The sequence below is a fragment of the Nelumbo nucifera genome, chromosome 1, assembly GCF_055504915.1.
Source record: "Nelumbo nucifera cultivar China Antique chromosome 1, China Antique-T2T, whole genome shotgun sequence".
NCBI classification, from domain to species: domain Eukaryota; kingdom Viridiplantae; phylum Streptophyta; class Magnoliopsida; order Proteales; family Nelumbonaceae; genus Nelumbo; species Nelumbo nucifera.
The window spans coordinates 201,010,372-201,027,343 of record NC_142649.1 but is presented as its reverse complement, the minus strand read 5'-3'; the positions used below and the strand labels follow the sequence as shown (position 1 = coordinate 201,027,343).

Here is a 16,972-nt window from a genome sequence, read left to right as displayed (position 1 = left end):
AACCTAAGGAAATCTTTACTTTCTATGTACTTGGTAGAGATTATCTCCCCCCATAAGCTTCCCTCTAGGCCAACTTGGATACCAAGGCTGTGTTAAAAGAGTAAGGGTCTTTGAAACTTAATCTTCCATTCAACTTGTTCTTGCAAATTAGATTCCAGTTTATCCAATGACTTTTTTTTTTAATTCCCATTAAAGTTCTTGCCCTACTAAAATTTTCTCTACAGAGCTGCAATTTGTCACAAATGGATTTGGGATTAAGGCTGCGATCGGAAATGATGCAAATAAGTGTGAATGCAAATATGTAGAGTGTAAAACGGTTCATATAAATTGTAAAGTTGGTTAGTTTTGCACAGACAAATTTACCTTCTTACCAAACAAACTTTTAGTTGTAATGGATTTAAACATGAATTTCAATAAAGCACATTCTCATTTTTTTTTATCAAAAGCCTACTTGAATGCAAATTTACTTCTTTTTTTTATTGATGTACTTTTACATCTTATTAGCAATGTAAATATGCATTGGTCTGTCATTTGTCAATGCATGAATGTAATGTTTCCAAACACAGGCAAAAGTGAATCAGAGTGCAAATTTACCCTGAACCGGGATTTACACTCCATTTGCATCGTTTCCAAGCACAGCCTAAGACTCAGTTTGGAAGGAGTACAAATGCAAATATATAGAGTATAAAATCTCATATTTTACATTATTTTATATGTATTTACACAGTACATATTTGCATTTATACTCTTTCCAAACTCAGCCTAAGAAACATGACATTGTATAGATTGCTGTAAGGACAGATTTGATAAGCACTTCTTTTCCAGCGATCATACCGGGCAATCCTCTCAAGGATGTTATTAAACACGGCAGCTTTAGATCTACCCAAATTAGTAGGCAGTGCAAGGTATTTAGAGGGATTTAAGACCCCTTTTATCTTTATACGGGTAGCAATGAATGTGCATTATATACCGATTGGATCCTGAACTCCAATCGGTTAAAAAAAAATTGATTAGCAATGGCCCATATTGCAATTTTGGCCTTTATGGGCCCAAACCCATAGAGCCGCGAATTAAGCCCTGTGTCTTCTTCTCAAAAAAAAAGATTAAAAAAAAAAAAAATGAAGCCTTCCTCGCCGTTATTCGGCCGCCGGAAATCCGACCGGCTCTGGCTCCGAGATTCAAGACAACAAGCGTAGCGGGCCCATGCCTTGTCCGGGACCCACCAACAAGCAGATCTGAACATTCCCGCGAATGCATCTAGATGAGCAGTATTTTAGTTCACGTGCTTAATTGTCAACTCTATCCCGTCCTCCTGGTATCGGCCCTCTATTCATTTTCCACGTTTGCTTTCGTTTCTTTTCATTGTCCGAACTCCGAATTCTTCTGAGATGGGTGTGCGGAACGCCTACGTAGACGATGATGATGCTGCAGCTGCTTCTTCCAAGTCGTCATCTTGGTTCGCAATTTTTTTGTCTTCAGCTCTCAGAACCAAAACCCTAACCGGTTCTTCATCGGATACTTACATCCGTACTCCCTCCGGTGAAGGCCTCGTTCGTCGTCTTGGTCTTTTCGATCTCATCCTGCTCGGTATCGGCGCATCGATCGGTGCTGGAATCTTCGTCGTCACGGGGACCGTTGCTCGCGATGCTGGACCAGGTAGTTTCGTGCTTTTCCTTTTGTCTTCTCATCTTATGTTTTTAATCTCTTCGTTTACCTCTTCGGGAATGGTTTGACTTAATTTTGTTGGCTTCTTAAATTCGTTGTTGCGATGATTTCAGTTCCTATCTTCATGTTGTATTATCGAATACATGCTATATGTCAGTTATCTTCTATAGTATCTGATCCTGTATGATTCGAGGAGTATATTTTTCTTTAAATTATGTGCTAGGAGTGGCTTCTGTCGTGACTTCTTCAAAACATACTTGTTTTTGTTTTGCACCCAATTTTCTGTTTAACTTTAATTTGGATGCTTCTGTACATCATTATTGGGATCATTCATTGGGAGACATTTTACTACATTTGGTCTTAATTTTCTCGTCAGTTTACCAGCAAATATAATTTTTTTTTTGTTCTTTTCCTTTTCATTATTTTTCTGCATAGCATGAACCAGGGGAATAAAAGATTATCATCATTACCTTACCAAGTATCTATGAGTAACACCTAGAAGCTCTTATTCTACAGAAACTGCAGGACATCCTTTTACAATATCAATATATCACACATTTGAGAACTATTATCTCCATAATTTGTCGATGCTTGACGAAGATCGGTTGCAATCTAGAGAGATAACGCTTTCTTCATTGAAATTTGCATCAACAACAAAATATTCCAGGGATTACACTAGTTCTGCAAACTGTTGAGTTGGGTAGAAAATAGTACAATTTCATTCTTCAGTAGGATTTCAAACATTTTACCTGTACTTGGGGTGTTTTCTATTTGGTTGGCTGGGGACTTGTAATTAGGGTTGGCAATTATTCATTGCCAACAGCCACTGAGTGTGAAAAGGACTTTCCTAAGTGGATCAAGCATCGATGTTGGATTCTTGAGAAAAGACTTCTACTAAAAGTAGGCTGAAACACTTTTACAATGTAGGTAGAGATTGTAAAAGAAATCATTTTGTTTGCTGTGTGACTAAGTTCATTTACAGGGACAAACCTATGGAAAAGAGCAGAGGGAGTGAGATATGGATAGAAGAAGAAGTGACCAGCAAGAAAGTTTCAGGAGGAGAAGGAAAGAAAGTCCAAAGAATGCCAACAGAAAGAGGGGGTGCAGATGAAGTTTGTAGAAGACAATGATGGTTGTAAGGATTTTGAAGAATCAGAATATCTATAGCTGTTGGGATTAATGTGGGAGGTGGCAATGTAAATTTAAACGATTTTGAAGACAACTATCAAGGACAAGTAAGTATTATCTGATTTTGAGAAGACAGGGGAATTCATATTGTTTGGGAGAAAGAGGAAAAGGAAGATAACGAGAAAGTGGAAGAGGGGTTGGGTGTTGATAGAGCCATTGGGGAGGGTGTAAATAGGGGTGTCAACGGTATTCGGAAATCCGATTTCGAATTTGAGATTCGACATAATCGAATCGAATTCAGATATCCTATTCATACCGAATAGCTAATCGGATTCGAATTCGGATATGACCTGATTCGATTCGATAAATATCCAAATTCGACCCATTATTTAATTTTTATATATAATATATAAAATTTGTAAATGTTTTATATAATTTATATATATAATAATTAAATTATATAAATAATTTATATATTTATTTACTTTATATATATATAATATTTATTTTATATATTTATTAATTATTTAAAATAATTAATTAGTCGAATTCGAATTGAATCGAATATTCGAATATTTAGTCGGATTTGAATTCGAATATCGAATTTTTTAATCGGATTCGAATTCGGATATTGCCTGATCCGATTCGAATTCGATCTGTTTACACCCCTAGGTGTAAATGAGATGGGGGAGGAGGTATGGGAGGTGTTACTGTTTGATGGGGATTTGGATGAAGGGGAGAAAGCTAGTGGTGGCTGTAAACCAGCATGGGTTGAAGAAAAGAAGGGTCAAATTGGAGAACAAAACGAGAGGGGAGGTGGGAGAGAAAGTAGTGACGTAGAAGAAGAGTTGAACGGGAAGGGTAAGGAGGAAGCATATGGATCTATAAAAGGAGAACTAAACCGATGGAGGATTCTGGTGAGCAAGGAGAAGGTGCAGTGGAGGAAGATTATCAGAATGAGGAGATAAAGATGGATGAAACACATGCAATTGAAAGATCGATCAATTTGGAGACTATTGTGAATAGTGAGGTGGAGGTGAACAAAACATTGGGGCTATTTTTTATAGGGGGTGAAGATTTTGCAAAGAAGGCATTTAAAAAGTTGGAGGGAGAGGGAGCAAGAGAAACTGGTTTATGATGGGGTTGATTCAATTTTGAAGGAGCAAGAGGTTCTAGATGCACTGGGGTTTAATAAAAATGTTGGAGTGAATAATAAAGAACAAATGAGGAGAGTTGAGTTGAAGACATTTGAAAAGAATGTGGTTTTGGAGCTGGAAAGGATTAATGGCAGTTCTAAGCAGGTGAAGGAGTGTAAGAAGAATCTTAATGCACTGAAACGTTTTAAAAGGTGTGAACACAATCAAGTTATTCCAATCTTAAAAGTATTTGCAAGATTCAAAGGATTTGTGTGTTTGGGATGGAGCCTAACAGAAAGTTGAAGAAAGTCGAAAAAGTCTTCAAGAGGTCTAATGAGGTTCCGATAAATGCCTCTGTTGCTGCTGATTAAGGAAGTAAGTTTTGGTTAGTGATTGGTGGTGGTTGATTCTGGGTTGTGGTGTTCTCTTTTTCTTGGTTTTGGGTGGTAGTTTTGTTCAAAGGGAATTGGGTCTGTTTTTGGGATGATTTTGTATCATTATTGTTTAAGAGTTATTTATGTATTGGTTTTTACTTTGTTTGGTGGCTTGGGTGCCAATGGTGGGTTTTGTGTTGTAGGAGCCGGTGAGTTGTTTAGTTGGGTGTAGGGTTTCTTCTCCTCTCGGGTGACTTCTTGTCTCCTTCCTTGTACTCTTCTATCTTATTTTAATAAAATTTTTATTTTTTACTACCAAAAAAGTTTTGACAATAAATGCTAATTTTGGATGTTTCCCCAAGTCCAAGTTTTTTCCTCTTGCTGAATAGAGTCACGAACACACATCAGATTCTGATTCCTGTGTCTATGTCCATGCAACAGGTGCAACCACTTTGTATTATTCAAATGAATTAAAAGATCAGTTAATTTTCTTGTTGATTCCCTAACCAGGGAAGGTATTGGGGGGAATGTTGCATTGAGGGTAGGCCCTCGAGACGTGTCTGCTGCATCACCAGTGTTCTAGCTTAAAAACTTTAAGCTTGATCTTGTTTATATTTAAGATCCCAAACTTAGATTCCCAACCACCTGAAAAATTGTAGACCCATTTCTTCACAATGTACTCCACATGTGGCTACAGGACCTGTAAAGATATTAGAGGTGCTTCATCAGTGGAGTCAATAAAAATATCATAAATTGAAATTAGACTCTGATCCCCCCTCTATCAGGTTGTCCTATCTATTCTGTTGGCTTGGGAAGCTAGAATTCTTGTCTTGTAGAGATCAATTGGCTTTAATGTTTATCTCCTCAAATTATATTCTACTTTCACTATTAAAGACAAATTGAGGAGTCAACTTTGTTAATTTCATTCTTTTCCTGAAGGTAATATTGGGTTAAACACAAGCAAATGATTTTACGATAATGTTATAATTGTCACAGAAGCATTTTAATTGGTAAAGTAGGAAATGATAACCAGTGGTTTTTCCCCTGATAATTGCAACTGTAGATTTCCACAATATAATGTGGGAGAGCTTTAGAATCCAAGAAGTGGCATTGCTGGTACTTCATACGCTTTTAAGGATACATGCAAAAGAGCTTCAGAATGTTCTAACTTTTAAGAATTTATAATGCGTGGAATGTGGTGCAAAACCAAAGGTTGAGGAAAGGGAAGTGAAACTCAATCCTTCCTCTAGATTTGTATGGGCTTTCTAGTGTCTGTATGGGTGGGCCCATAGTCAAATTTTCACAGATGCTGATGTATTCAACAAATTCTAGCCTAATGAATGTATGGGTTGCTCCAAGGGTCAACAACATTGAGTCCATTCCAGTAAGCCTAAGAAGTTGACACTACCAACTTTACAACTTATGTGGATCCTGTGTGATATACAAAAGATTCACTCTCAATCAAATCTTCTCAAGATTCTTATAGTCAAATCTTTAGTTCCTCAAGATTATCTGAGTGTTTGAAGGATCTAAATGATTATTTTCTAACAAGTATTTCTCTCTTAGTCTCATTATTTAGGAAATTAAATATATTGTAATTTCAAAAGAGATATTTTGAATTCACTATATAAATCTATGCAAAAACTCTTTTTAAGAAATTGATGAATGAAGCAATGAATTTGAATTGCTCTTGCAATTTTATCTTTTAATGCTTTATCCTGGAGAAATGATGTAAGACATTGTAGGGGTCCTACAAATTTCAGGTTTAGTGGTGAGCTTTGTGGGGTGAAGGAGGGGCTTTATGTGACTAAGGATGAGAATAGGGACGGAGAAGCAAGAAGACAGCTTGCTGTCCATCAAAGAATGAGCAAGAGATTAAAAAAAAGGAAACAAGCTCTTGTTGTTGGGGTAAATATCAAAGAGATATATCACTTAGTAGAAGAAATAGGTGAGAGGGAGGGGGAATAGAGAGAAAAATTCCTGGCAACAAAGTTGTAAACTTGTAATGACTATCGAGGAATTAAGCTCATGACCCACATTATGAAACAAGTATATCAGAGACATGGAAGCTATCTTTTTTTTTTGGAGAAAATTGATTGGAAAGTTTAGAGAGAAAAAAAGAGATCTCCATATGGTGTTCATAGAGAAAGCATATGATAGAGTTCCTAGAGAGATAATATGATGGGTTTTGGAAAAGAAAGGGGGTTAAAAATAGGTTTATAGACTTTCTATCTATCAAAAAAAAAAGGTTTATAGTCCCAATTAAGAATATGTATGATGGTGCAACAGCCAATGTTAGAACACTTATAGGAGAGGCATCAGATTTTACATTACAATGGGCCTTCACCAAGGTTCAGCACTTAGCTGGTTAGCCCTTATTTATTTGCACTGGTCATGGATTCTAAACATATTCAGGAGGAGGTCCCATGGTGCATATTGTTTACTGATGACATCATCTTAATTGATGAAACTAATGAAGGATTTAATGCAAAATTAAACTTATGGAGAAAATGCCTTAGAAGCAAGAGGATTTAATGTAAGTAGGACTAAAATTGAATATATGGCACGTAATTTAACTAGTAAACATGTATGTGCATTTGCACGTGGCAGTTTCTGAACGGTTATAAGTGAACAGTTTTTGAACGGTTATAAGTGGGCAGTTTCTGAAGTGAGAGTAAATGACATATATGCCCTCTTTGTGCCCACTATATGCTTAGATAAGAGGGGTAGAAAATGTCCAGTGAAAATTCCAGAAAAAAAGGGCATTCGCTCTTTTATAGATAGTATAGATAACAATGGGAGTGCAAATCAGGGTACACATAGGATTGGAGACCAAGAGATAACTCAATGTGACCTTTTTTGTTTGGTTTGATAAATGATAATTCATAACAAGAGAGAGATTGAGGATGTTGACCATGGAATTAGAGCATGGTGGGCAAAATGGAGGGATGCATCTAGAGTTATATGTGATAGGTGAGTACCACTTGGGTTAAAAGGAAAATTCTTCAAAACAATTATAAGGCCAACTATGCCGTATGGAGCAAAGTGTTGGGCAGTTGAGAAACATGTCTAGAAAATGACTCTGGCATAAATGTGTATGCTGGGATGGATGAGTGGAAAAACTAAAAAGGATAGAAGGCCATCAACAGCACCTGTAGAAATGATTTGTTACAAGTTGAAGAGGCTAGAAGGGAAAGGGGCTCCGAAAAGGACATGGGTTGAAGTAGTAAAAAAAGATGTAAGCACCAATAATTTAACAATGGATATGGCATTAAATAGAATGGATTGGTGAAACAAGATTCATATAGCCGACCCCATATGGTTGGAATAAGGCTTGGATGATGATGAACCAGAATTCACTAAAACAAACTTTATTTCATAAATCAACTCTCTTTTGTCAATTATAATGTTTCTATTTATAGACTCACTATAAGAATTTGGACATCCCTTTGTAGTTCCAATAGTCCAATTTGGACTCAGAAACTGACCCAAAGCAACTTCTAAAAGTTCTAATTGCTTTAAACTTAGACAAATCCATAGGGACACTTAAATAAGGACTCTAACTCTTAAAATAACTCTAATAACACTTTTCTTGAAATGCCAAAAATTAATAAAAATGATAAATCATGCTCTTACTATAAATAGCAAATACAATAATTACTATAAATAATAAGTTGGAAAATTACCAGAAATGGTAATTTTGAAATAACAGTTAATTACTAGAAAACTTAAAATCCTATTTCTAAGATACCATCAATTAAATAGTAAATTTAAAAATTAAAAAATACCAATATCCCTATCATCCAAAAATTCTAAAATTGGTTTAGAAATTGGAAAGTGGTTTATTTCTCTATGAATTCTTTCTTTGTTTCAATATCTGCATCAAGAAGCATAATGGTGCTGAATCCATTACGGCCTACTTAATTTTCTGCTATCTTTTGTTAAATGTCTCTCTAAGTGGTACAGCAGCTTTCATCACCGGTTCTTTACTTACAAACCTATCAACTCTACACTCATCTTCACCCATTTATGATTTCTGCTTTCACTTGTTTATTAGTTATTTAATTTCTTTAAGTTCTGTCCAGCCTACTTTGTTGTGCAAATCAAGGATAAGTTTCAAACTGACAAGCTAAGGGATTTGTAGCCTGTTTTTTCACCTTTCTTAGTACCCATTTTAGCCACCTGATTAGCTGCTATTTAGGTGGGTCCTGCATCAAAATGCATTCAATTGATAGGATGCTTGCTTTTGTAGTAATCTGCTCTCTATATTTAACTGTTTTAATGCAGGTGTCACAATTAGCTTTATTCTTGCTGGGGTGGCGTGCATGCTAAATGCACTTTGTTATGCCGAATTAGCTTCCCGCTTTCCTGCTGTTGTCGGAGGAGCATACTTGTATACATACACAGCTTTCAATGAGCTCACTGCTTTTCTTGTTTTCACACAACTGATGCTTGACTACCATATTGGAGCAGCGAGCATAGCACGAAGCTTAGCTAGTTATCTTGTGACAATATTAGAGTTATTCCCAATCTTCAGAGAGAACATTCCAAGTTGGATTGGACACGGGGGCAAAGAGTTCTTTGGAGGAGCTCTATCAATCAATATATTGGCTCCAATTCTCTTTGCACTCTTGACAATAATTTTATGCAGGGGTGTGAGAGAATCATCTGCATTGAATTCTTTCATGACAATGACAAAGGTTACTCCTTTATCAAAGAACCTTTTTTCCCCTGATTATCCTTCAAAGCATTGTGCCTGTAATGCAAAGTATGACTTTATAAGTACTTTATAGTAACTGCTCAGTAGGACATAGATATGAATGGCTAATGATGTGTTGCATGTGCTAGGGGATGGTATTCATCATCCAATGTGTTGCATAAGGAGATCTGCTATCTTTTAAGTTGATCTATTATCTGAGCCACTGTATCCTTTGTATTCCTCAGAGACAATGTGGTGAGTTCAGGAAAAAGAACTCTTATAAGATGAACATTTTGAATATGGTTATTTGAATAGTTAACTAGTGCCGTGAAAACCAAGAGGAAAAAGGTATTGGTGCAAGAGTTCCCTCTGTACCCTGCTCCAGGTTTCACTATTTGTACCAAAAAATTATCGATGCCTTGATAGAATGTCAATGGGTATGGGCTGTTTTTTTGGGAACCCCTCATGGTATGGTTCTGAGTTTTGTATTTTGGGCTTTTATTTTTGTGGGGAGGGTTGATTGGGGGCAGCCTTTGTGTCCCTTATTGAGGAGCATGTGCAGTATCTTCTGTTATTTATACCTTGAATAAGCTGTCCTTGTGTCTCTTTACCAGTAAAATGTTGTTGTGGTTTAGCCGGTAAGTACCTTTGAGATTCTCTCAATAGTTTATGATCTAGTGTTTTATGTGCATAAACATGTTTCTGGAATCAAGTTTTTGAGGCTAACATATCCAAGAGACCAATCCTTATCATAGCTATGCTTGTTTTTTTTTTTTTTTTTTTATAGGAAACGGTAACTTTCATTAGATAAAACCAGAGGAACAACTGTCACCTTCTAAAGTAAAAGGTGACCCGTATAACAACTAACTTACAACACTGCACAAAACAAAACCTCCCAATTCACCCCTTGTTATGCTAGGTTGTCAGCTAAAGCATTTGCTGACCTCCTAGACCAATACACTTGTGCACCCAGTTCCCTTGTGAGGCTCAATAATTCCCTTACATGTTGTCTAAGGGACCACGTTCCCAAACTATTTGATTGCAGCCAACCTACTACTAATTTGGAATCCCCCTCCACTTCTAATTGTTGAAAACCCAATTGCTCGGCCCATCTGAGCCCCTGGAGGAGAGCCAATACTTCAGCTCTAAGCAAGTCCCCCAAACCTATTGGACCGGAATACAAAGCTAGGATTTTTCCTTCCGCATCTCTAAACACACCCCCTATTCCAGAAGATCCGGGGTTCCCAATAGAGCTGCCATCAAAGTTCAGTTTGACATTACACTGCATAGGAGGGGACCAAACTGCTTGTATGGTAGGTGATGAAGTAGAAGATTTCTACTTCATAAAGTTGAAGATTTCTTACTGCAATATTATTTCTTTGTTTGGATTATTAGACCTCTGTAGTGCTCATGATGTGTTTCATTTCTACTTAATCTTCCTAAGGTCACAGTTACATCAGTGTAGGGGCATTTTAAAAAGTATTGTCATATGATGCCAATATGAAAGCTGTTTATTTTTCTTTTTCTTTTTTTTCACTTTTTCTTGACTGGCATGTGAACACCAATCCTGTTGCAGGTGGTAATTGTTCTTTTAGTCATCCTGGTTGGTACTTTTGAGGTTGATGTATCAAATTGGTCTCCTTTTGCACCAAATGGATTTAAAGCAATAGTAACTGGAGCAACTGTAGTATTTTTTGCATATGTTGGATTTGATGCAGTGGCTAATTCTGCCGAGGAATCTAAAAGACCACAGGTGTGTAAACTAGCAAACTTGGTTCTGGGTGGCCCAATTTAAGGCATGTTCAGTACTCTGTACAAGTAATATCTCTTTCTGATTCTTTCTAATTCTTTCTAATTGCTTTTATTTGTTCTTTTTTTTTTTACTTTTAGAGGGATTTACCAATAGGCATTCTTGGAAGCCTTCTCATCTGTGCAGTCTTATATATTGCTGTCTGCTTAGTGATTACTGGGATGGTTCCTTACAAGTTACTTGGTGAAGATGCTCCTTTGGCTGAAGCCTTTACATCAAAGGGCTTGAAATTTGTTTCTATTTTGATCAGTATAGGTGCTGTTGCTGGCCTTACTACTACACTTCTGGTTGGCTTGTATGTTCAGGTATACTCAGATTCCAATGTAGTTGACATGCATGATCATGCATATCATGAGATTTAACCTAACAGTGTTTCTTATGAACAGTCTCGGTTGTATCTTGGTCTTGGAAGAGATGGTTTACTACCTTCCATATTTGCAAGAATACACCCATCACTTCACACTCCTGTTCACTCCCAAGTCTGGGTTGGTGTGGTTGCTGGTGTCTTGTCAGGATTATTTAATGTGCATGTGCTTTCACATATTCTTTCTGTTGGCTCATTGGTATGATGATCTCTTAACCCTAACATTTTTTTTTGATAGTCAACAGAAATAAATTTATTCATGCATGTTGAGGTTCTTATTTTATCTTGTTTTCCTTTTCTATAATTAAAAATGAATTACTCATGCATCTCACATAGACATTATCCACCCCATGCAGACAGGTTATTCTGTTGTTTCAGCATGTGTCATAACCCTTCGTTGGAATGATAAGGCAGCAAATCAAGTGTCTCCAAGATGGATCTCAACATGGAATGAAGGTGTCATTTGCCTTCTTTTAGTTGCCTGTTGTGGATTCGGTGCCGGGCTATGCTATCGTTTCAATGCTTCATTTATCATGCTTATGATAGTTATACTAATAGCAATGCTTGGTGCCCTTGTTCTCCATTATCGTCAGGTAAGTACTATTTATGTATACACACTATCCCTTTATGTTTCATATATTCTTTTAAAGCTTAGTGAGAGTTAAAATAATTAATAGATAGCTAAGATGTGGATAAGTTGATAATATGATGAGAGTCCTGATTGAATCAAGTAAATGATATTGGTGTCTAGCCACTTCGTCAAATTAATCTTCTCTTTATTGGATAGAATCTAATCAAATTCCCTTCTTGATTGTAATCTTTTCCTTTATTTTTTGTTCTTTTGTTGTTTTTATTGTTCTCTATTTCTTCCTGAGTGGGAAATATGTTTGATGCACTGGCTGTAATGTTGAGTATGTTCACTATTGCATTTTCTAAGATTGTGAATGGATCATGCATTTGATCATATTGTTTCATTATTCACCTGTTCTCTAAATTGCCTCTTTATTTTTCCTTCTATTCAGGTCTACACAGATCCATCAGGGTTTCGTTGTCCAGGAGTTCCTATTGTGCCAGCTGTTTGCATCTTCTTTAATATTTTCTTGTTTGCTCAGGTTTGCTTCTAAAACCAGACCTGATTATTCACATAATTAGCATAGGCAGTCTGACAATCCATCATGAATATAACATTGTTGAGAAAGATTTGGAAGATTGATAATCATGTGGGATTCCTTTTGCAGTTACACCATGAAGCATGGTTGAGATTTGTTGTCCTCAGCATCATTTCAGTTGGTATCTATGCATTTTATGGGCAATATCATGCTGACCCGGTAAGTTCACATCAGGCAATAGTTTATCATCGTGCACCTTCAGAAGAAGCTTAATAATTACAGCCACGTTTATGAATAGCTGTGCCTCTTGATTGGGTTTATGGTGTATTTCTATATTATTGATTCCATGAATGTCCTGCCTTGTATTTCTGAAGTCAGAGTATGGTGCAGTGGGAATGTTGTATCATAACATTTATCACTTGCTGTAATCGGCGGGCTTTACATTGGAAAGATATGAGAAGAATGCATGTAGAGATGTTTGGTGGCAAAATGTATATGTATATACTGTCAAGCTAATTTATCTGGCAACATGTTCTATTTGATCAGGTTGGTGTATTTTTTCCTGCTATCCTAAAAGAACTCTCAAATGTTATTAACAAAGTTCTCATTTTCTTGTTTGATTGGAGGAAATTTACAGCGCCTGTTGCAATTTCTGGAATGCTTAAAAACAAACAGGAATTTCTGGATACGCTTTATTCTCTCCCTCATTCGTTATGGCATTGAAGAAATACAAGTTTATTTTTTTGGGTATTTTTCAAAATTCCTGCTGAGACCGTTTAAAATGGTCGGAAATGACAAGTATTCAAGTGAAGCTACTTGCAAAGCAATTAAGCAAACGGCACATGTAGGCCTATCTGGGTAAGTTTTTCTTGGGAAATATTTACCTCGGTAATACATTTTCCCATGACCTTTTATTTTCCAAGTAAATAAGGCAATGATCATTTTAGCCATAAAAATCCATTATTAAAAGCGGTATTTTTGTCCTATTCAAGTGTTGGCAACTCCCTCCAACCCCCTAAGTGGGAAAGTTATTTACCCACCTAAGAGATGGGTATTACTTACTCGGGCCCGGGGGGGTTATTTTCCCCCAAGAAAAATAAACTTTCCTTGGCCTCCACATAAATCTGAAAAAAGAAAATGTGATTATTGATAAATGGAAACCAAAATTCCATTGACCAACTTTCCCCTCTCAAAATCCAAAAAATGAATGCCCCCTTAGTGTTCCTATGCCTGCCAAATAGGTAAAGTCATGTGGATCAAAATCATATGAATGAAATACTCAAGGGAGACCGGTCTGTTTGGGGCCCTAGAGAAAAATGGAACATCTTGGTCGTAAAGGGGAAATGGGAGAATATTATACAAAAAAGAGACCAGATGGATGGATAGTTGGCAATGGAGAGAGAGAGAGAGAAAAATATTTTTTGGCAAGATAAGTGGACCTGTGAACCATTATTAAAGAACACCTAATACTGCTAGCCAAGATAGATTTTTTTTAGTAATAAACTAAATTTCATTAATCAAAGGCGAGATACATCAAGAGAGGAGATAACTGACTCCATCCAAAAAACCTTTTCCACGAGATATACAAGCAAGATAATGAACCACCCTGTTTAAGGTTATGTTTGGGAGTGCTCATTCAAAATAAGTGCTTATTTAGGCCATTAAACATTTATTGATATTTGAAAAATAACTCAGAAATAAGTGTTTATTTTTTTAAGCTCAAATTCTGACTTTTTTAAGTGTTTATGCAATAAGTATTTATTCGATTTTTTCATCCAAAAATTATCCCGAGTTGAATTTTAAATAAGGTAAATTTCTTAAATTATCCTTATACTTTAGTTAATTAACTAAGTATATCCTTATTCTTTGAAAATTAACTTATGTTACCTCTACTGAGCCGATCGGTCCTTAGCCAGCGGCGGTGATTGCCCCCTTCACCTCTGGCCCTTTCATTCTCTCTCCCCTTTGGCGCCGCTTGTCTCACTACCCTAGCCCATTGCAGCTCGGAACCGGGTTTTAGATTGTCTCACTCTATAATTCGTTCTCTCTCCCCTTTGGCGCCGCTTGTCTCAATAGGCTTCAGATTCATTTCTACCTTCGCAAGGCAGAATCAGCAAATGCTCTCGTCAGGCATAATAGCCGGCTGATCAGTATTATCAGCCTTCCTCTTCCTTCGTGATAAATTTAATCAAAACCAAAACAAAAGTAAGGAGCACAACACAGCCACAACATCAATCACGCCACCCTGTCCCAGGCCTACCGGCACTAATGGCGGAAACGACAGTCACCCGTACCGATTGTCGTGCTTACTCTCGAATTGGCACCAAAGATAGGATGAGAATGCCACAACGTTTTCTATGTTCTCTCTTTTATCACCATCATAAAGTGAGAAGTTCTAGTGGCCGCACATGCTCTGCCTAAGGCTTCCTTCGTATCAGTTTTTTTAGCTGAAAAAAAGAACTTCGGTTACTTGTTTTCCATGACTAGATGTGGGCAATGGGCGTATTGTAGCAGAGTCAATTTCACCGGTAGGGAGAGAGACCACTGGATTACTGTTTTTAAAAGGAATGGCAGTGGCTGTATCCGGCAACAGAGACGGAATGGTTGTTGCATTGGAACTTGCAATCGGTGTCGAGCTTGATGAAATTGCTTGATGAGAACGGGACTGCCGCTGGTTCGAGTTGCAGCACCTGTAGTAGAACAGGGAAAAAAGAAAAAGAAGAAGAGGAAGAAGTTGCTACCGCGGCTGGTTCGAGTTGCAGCGGTGGTGGCAGAACATGGGAGAAAGAAAAATAAAAAAGAAAAGAAAAAGAAGAAGAGGAAGAAGGAAGGAGAAACAGGGGAGAAAGAAAAAGAAGAAGAGGAAGTTGCTACCGCCGCTGGTTCGAGTTGCACGGCGGCGCGGTTGCACGTCCTCGAAACCAGTGAAAACAATTGAGGCGGTATAAGGGAAACCCTTATTCTTCGAATTTGATTTAAGGGCAAAATAGGTATTTTAGTCCTTTTGTTAATATTTTAACGGTGAAGGTAAGTTTTTGAAACAGGGTAGTATCAGTTAATTTTCTAACAGTAAGGGTATAATTAGTAAATTAGTTAAACTATAAGGATAGTTTAAGAAATTTATCCTTTAAAATACCTCTTATAAAATTATCCGTACAATAAGGGTACATTTAGTCAATTAGCAAACCATAAGAGCAGTTTAAGAAAATACTTTTATGAAAGTACTTTTACGAAAACATTTTTATAAAAATATTTTTATAAAACATTTTTATAAAACACTTTTATAAAAGTATTTTTATGAAAATACTTTATAAACTACTTATTCAATAATCACTTATTTTTAACTTGTACATTCCTAAACATGCCTAAATTGCAAGGAACAGAGAGAAATTCACTATCAACACAGGCGACGTTTATCAGACAATATATCCACAAAAATAATCCAAATCTCACTAGAAACTCACAATCAGACAAAATCATCACTGAATCTCTGAATCTTTTCCCAGCCCTTTTATCCAAGATAGAGATTTAATCATTTAAATATTAAAGTTTCTGAGTTCTTGGGCAGTAATAATAAGAACCGGAAAATAGATAGAATAAATCAATTGGTACCAAGCATCCCAATACCTTAGACAAATAGGCAAGACAGACTGTTGGGGAGAAAACAAAGAAGGAATTATTTCCATAAGGTCAGCATATAAAATGATAACTAAGGGTATATCTGCCCCAAAATAAAGATCTTTCTTATAGTTCCTCTTAAATGATAAGTTAGCAACAGAAGTAATGCTGAGGAGAAAAGTAATGAACTTGGAATGGGCATACGCAAAAAAAAGGAACTAAGGATGCAAATTATGGGTTTGTTCGGCGTGTTTTTTTGGAAACATCTTCTGGTAGTTATGATAGTCAAAAGATGCATTGAGCTTTTGTATGAAGATTTGAGCGGTCTGAAGCACGTTTGGCAGATGTGTGTCTTTCTGTGTCTTTTTGCATAAGAATAAAACACGAAAGGCGTGAGAAGTTTCTTTTAAAGCTTCCCAAAATCAGCCCAAAATGGGCTTTTCACATCTTTTCAGTGTTCCACCTTTTGGCAACTAAATTTTTTACACGCCAAACGGAAATAGATCGAAAATCGATTTTCCCAGCTTGTAAACAGCCGAAAAACGTGCCAAACGAGCCCTATATCTTCGAAGAGTGCATACATATACTAAGAAAGTATGAATGATCACTAGTGACATCTATGAGGGACCATCTCAAGAAGACCAATACTCTGGTTGTTGCAATAAAATGGTGAATGAGAATTACATCACTATTGGAAAAAGAAATAATTTGCCTTCTATGCCCATCTGAAAAATAAAAAATGGCAGAACATTAACAATAAAAGTCTCTAACAACGTAAGAGAGAGGCATGTAATAATTTATATTACTTAAGATTGGAACCAAGGGCTACACAAAAAACGGGAAGGTGCCTTTGGACGATTGCAGGAAAGCCCAGTGTGGAGAAGCTCTACCCACTTTATGCGTATATAATTTTTAGCCTGTTTTTTTTTAACTTATTTTTCCATAAAAAACAAACAATTGCTACAAATGAAGCTTATAGGGAATATTGTGAAAAAATTTGCACCAGCCGGGAATCGAACCCGGGTCTGTACCGTGGCAGGGTACTATTCTACCACTAGACCACTAGTGC

At 36.7% G+C, this 16,972-nt stretch overlaps 1 protein-coding gene and 1 non-coding gene across 2 annotated transcripts; one reads left to right on the top strand and one right to left on the bottom strand.

Moving 5' to 3' along the window:
* The first annotated feature begins 1,294 nt into the window (after window positions 1–1,294).
* CAT9 (cationic amino acid transporter 9) lies at window positions 1,295–12,915 on the top strand. Its single transcript, XM_010277100.3, has 9 exons — window positions 1,295–1,656; window positions 8,591–9,003; window positions 10,579–10,755; window positions 10,893–11,117; window positions 11,199–11,375; window positions 11,533–11,769; window positions 12,199–12,288; window positions 12,415–12,504; window positions 12,660–12,915. The coding sequence occupies exons 1-9, from the start codon at window positions 1,389–1,391 to the stop codon at window positions 12,711–12,713; spliced, it is 1,731 nt and encodes a 576-aa protein (XP_010275402.1). The 5' UTR covers window positions 1,295–1,388; the 3' UTR covers window positions 12,714–12,915.
* Window positions 12,916–16,901: 3,986 nt separating this feature from the next.
* On the bottom strand, window positions 16,902–16,972 carry TRNAG-GCC (transfer RNA glycine (anticodon GCC)). The gene has a single exon. It is a non-coding gene; the product is annotated as a tRNA-Gly (tRNA).

Excerpts from the sequence above, each read along its gene's own strand:
- CAT9 (XM_010277100.3), top strand. The coding sequence starts at position 1,389 with ATGGGTGTGCGGAACGCCTACGTAGACGATGATGATGCTGCAGCTGCT. Across the intron at positions 9,004-10,578 it reads CTTTCATGACAATGACAAAG|GTGGTAATTGTTCTTTTAGT; the intron begins GTTACTCCTTTA and ends ATCCTGTTGCAG. Across the intron at positions 11,376-11,532 it reads TTCTTTCTGTTGGCTCATTG|ACAGGTTATTCTGTTGTTTC; the intron begins GTATGATGATCT and ends CACCCCATGCAG.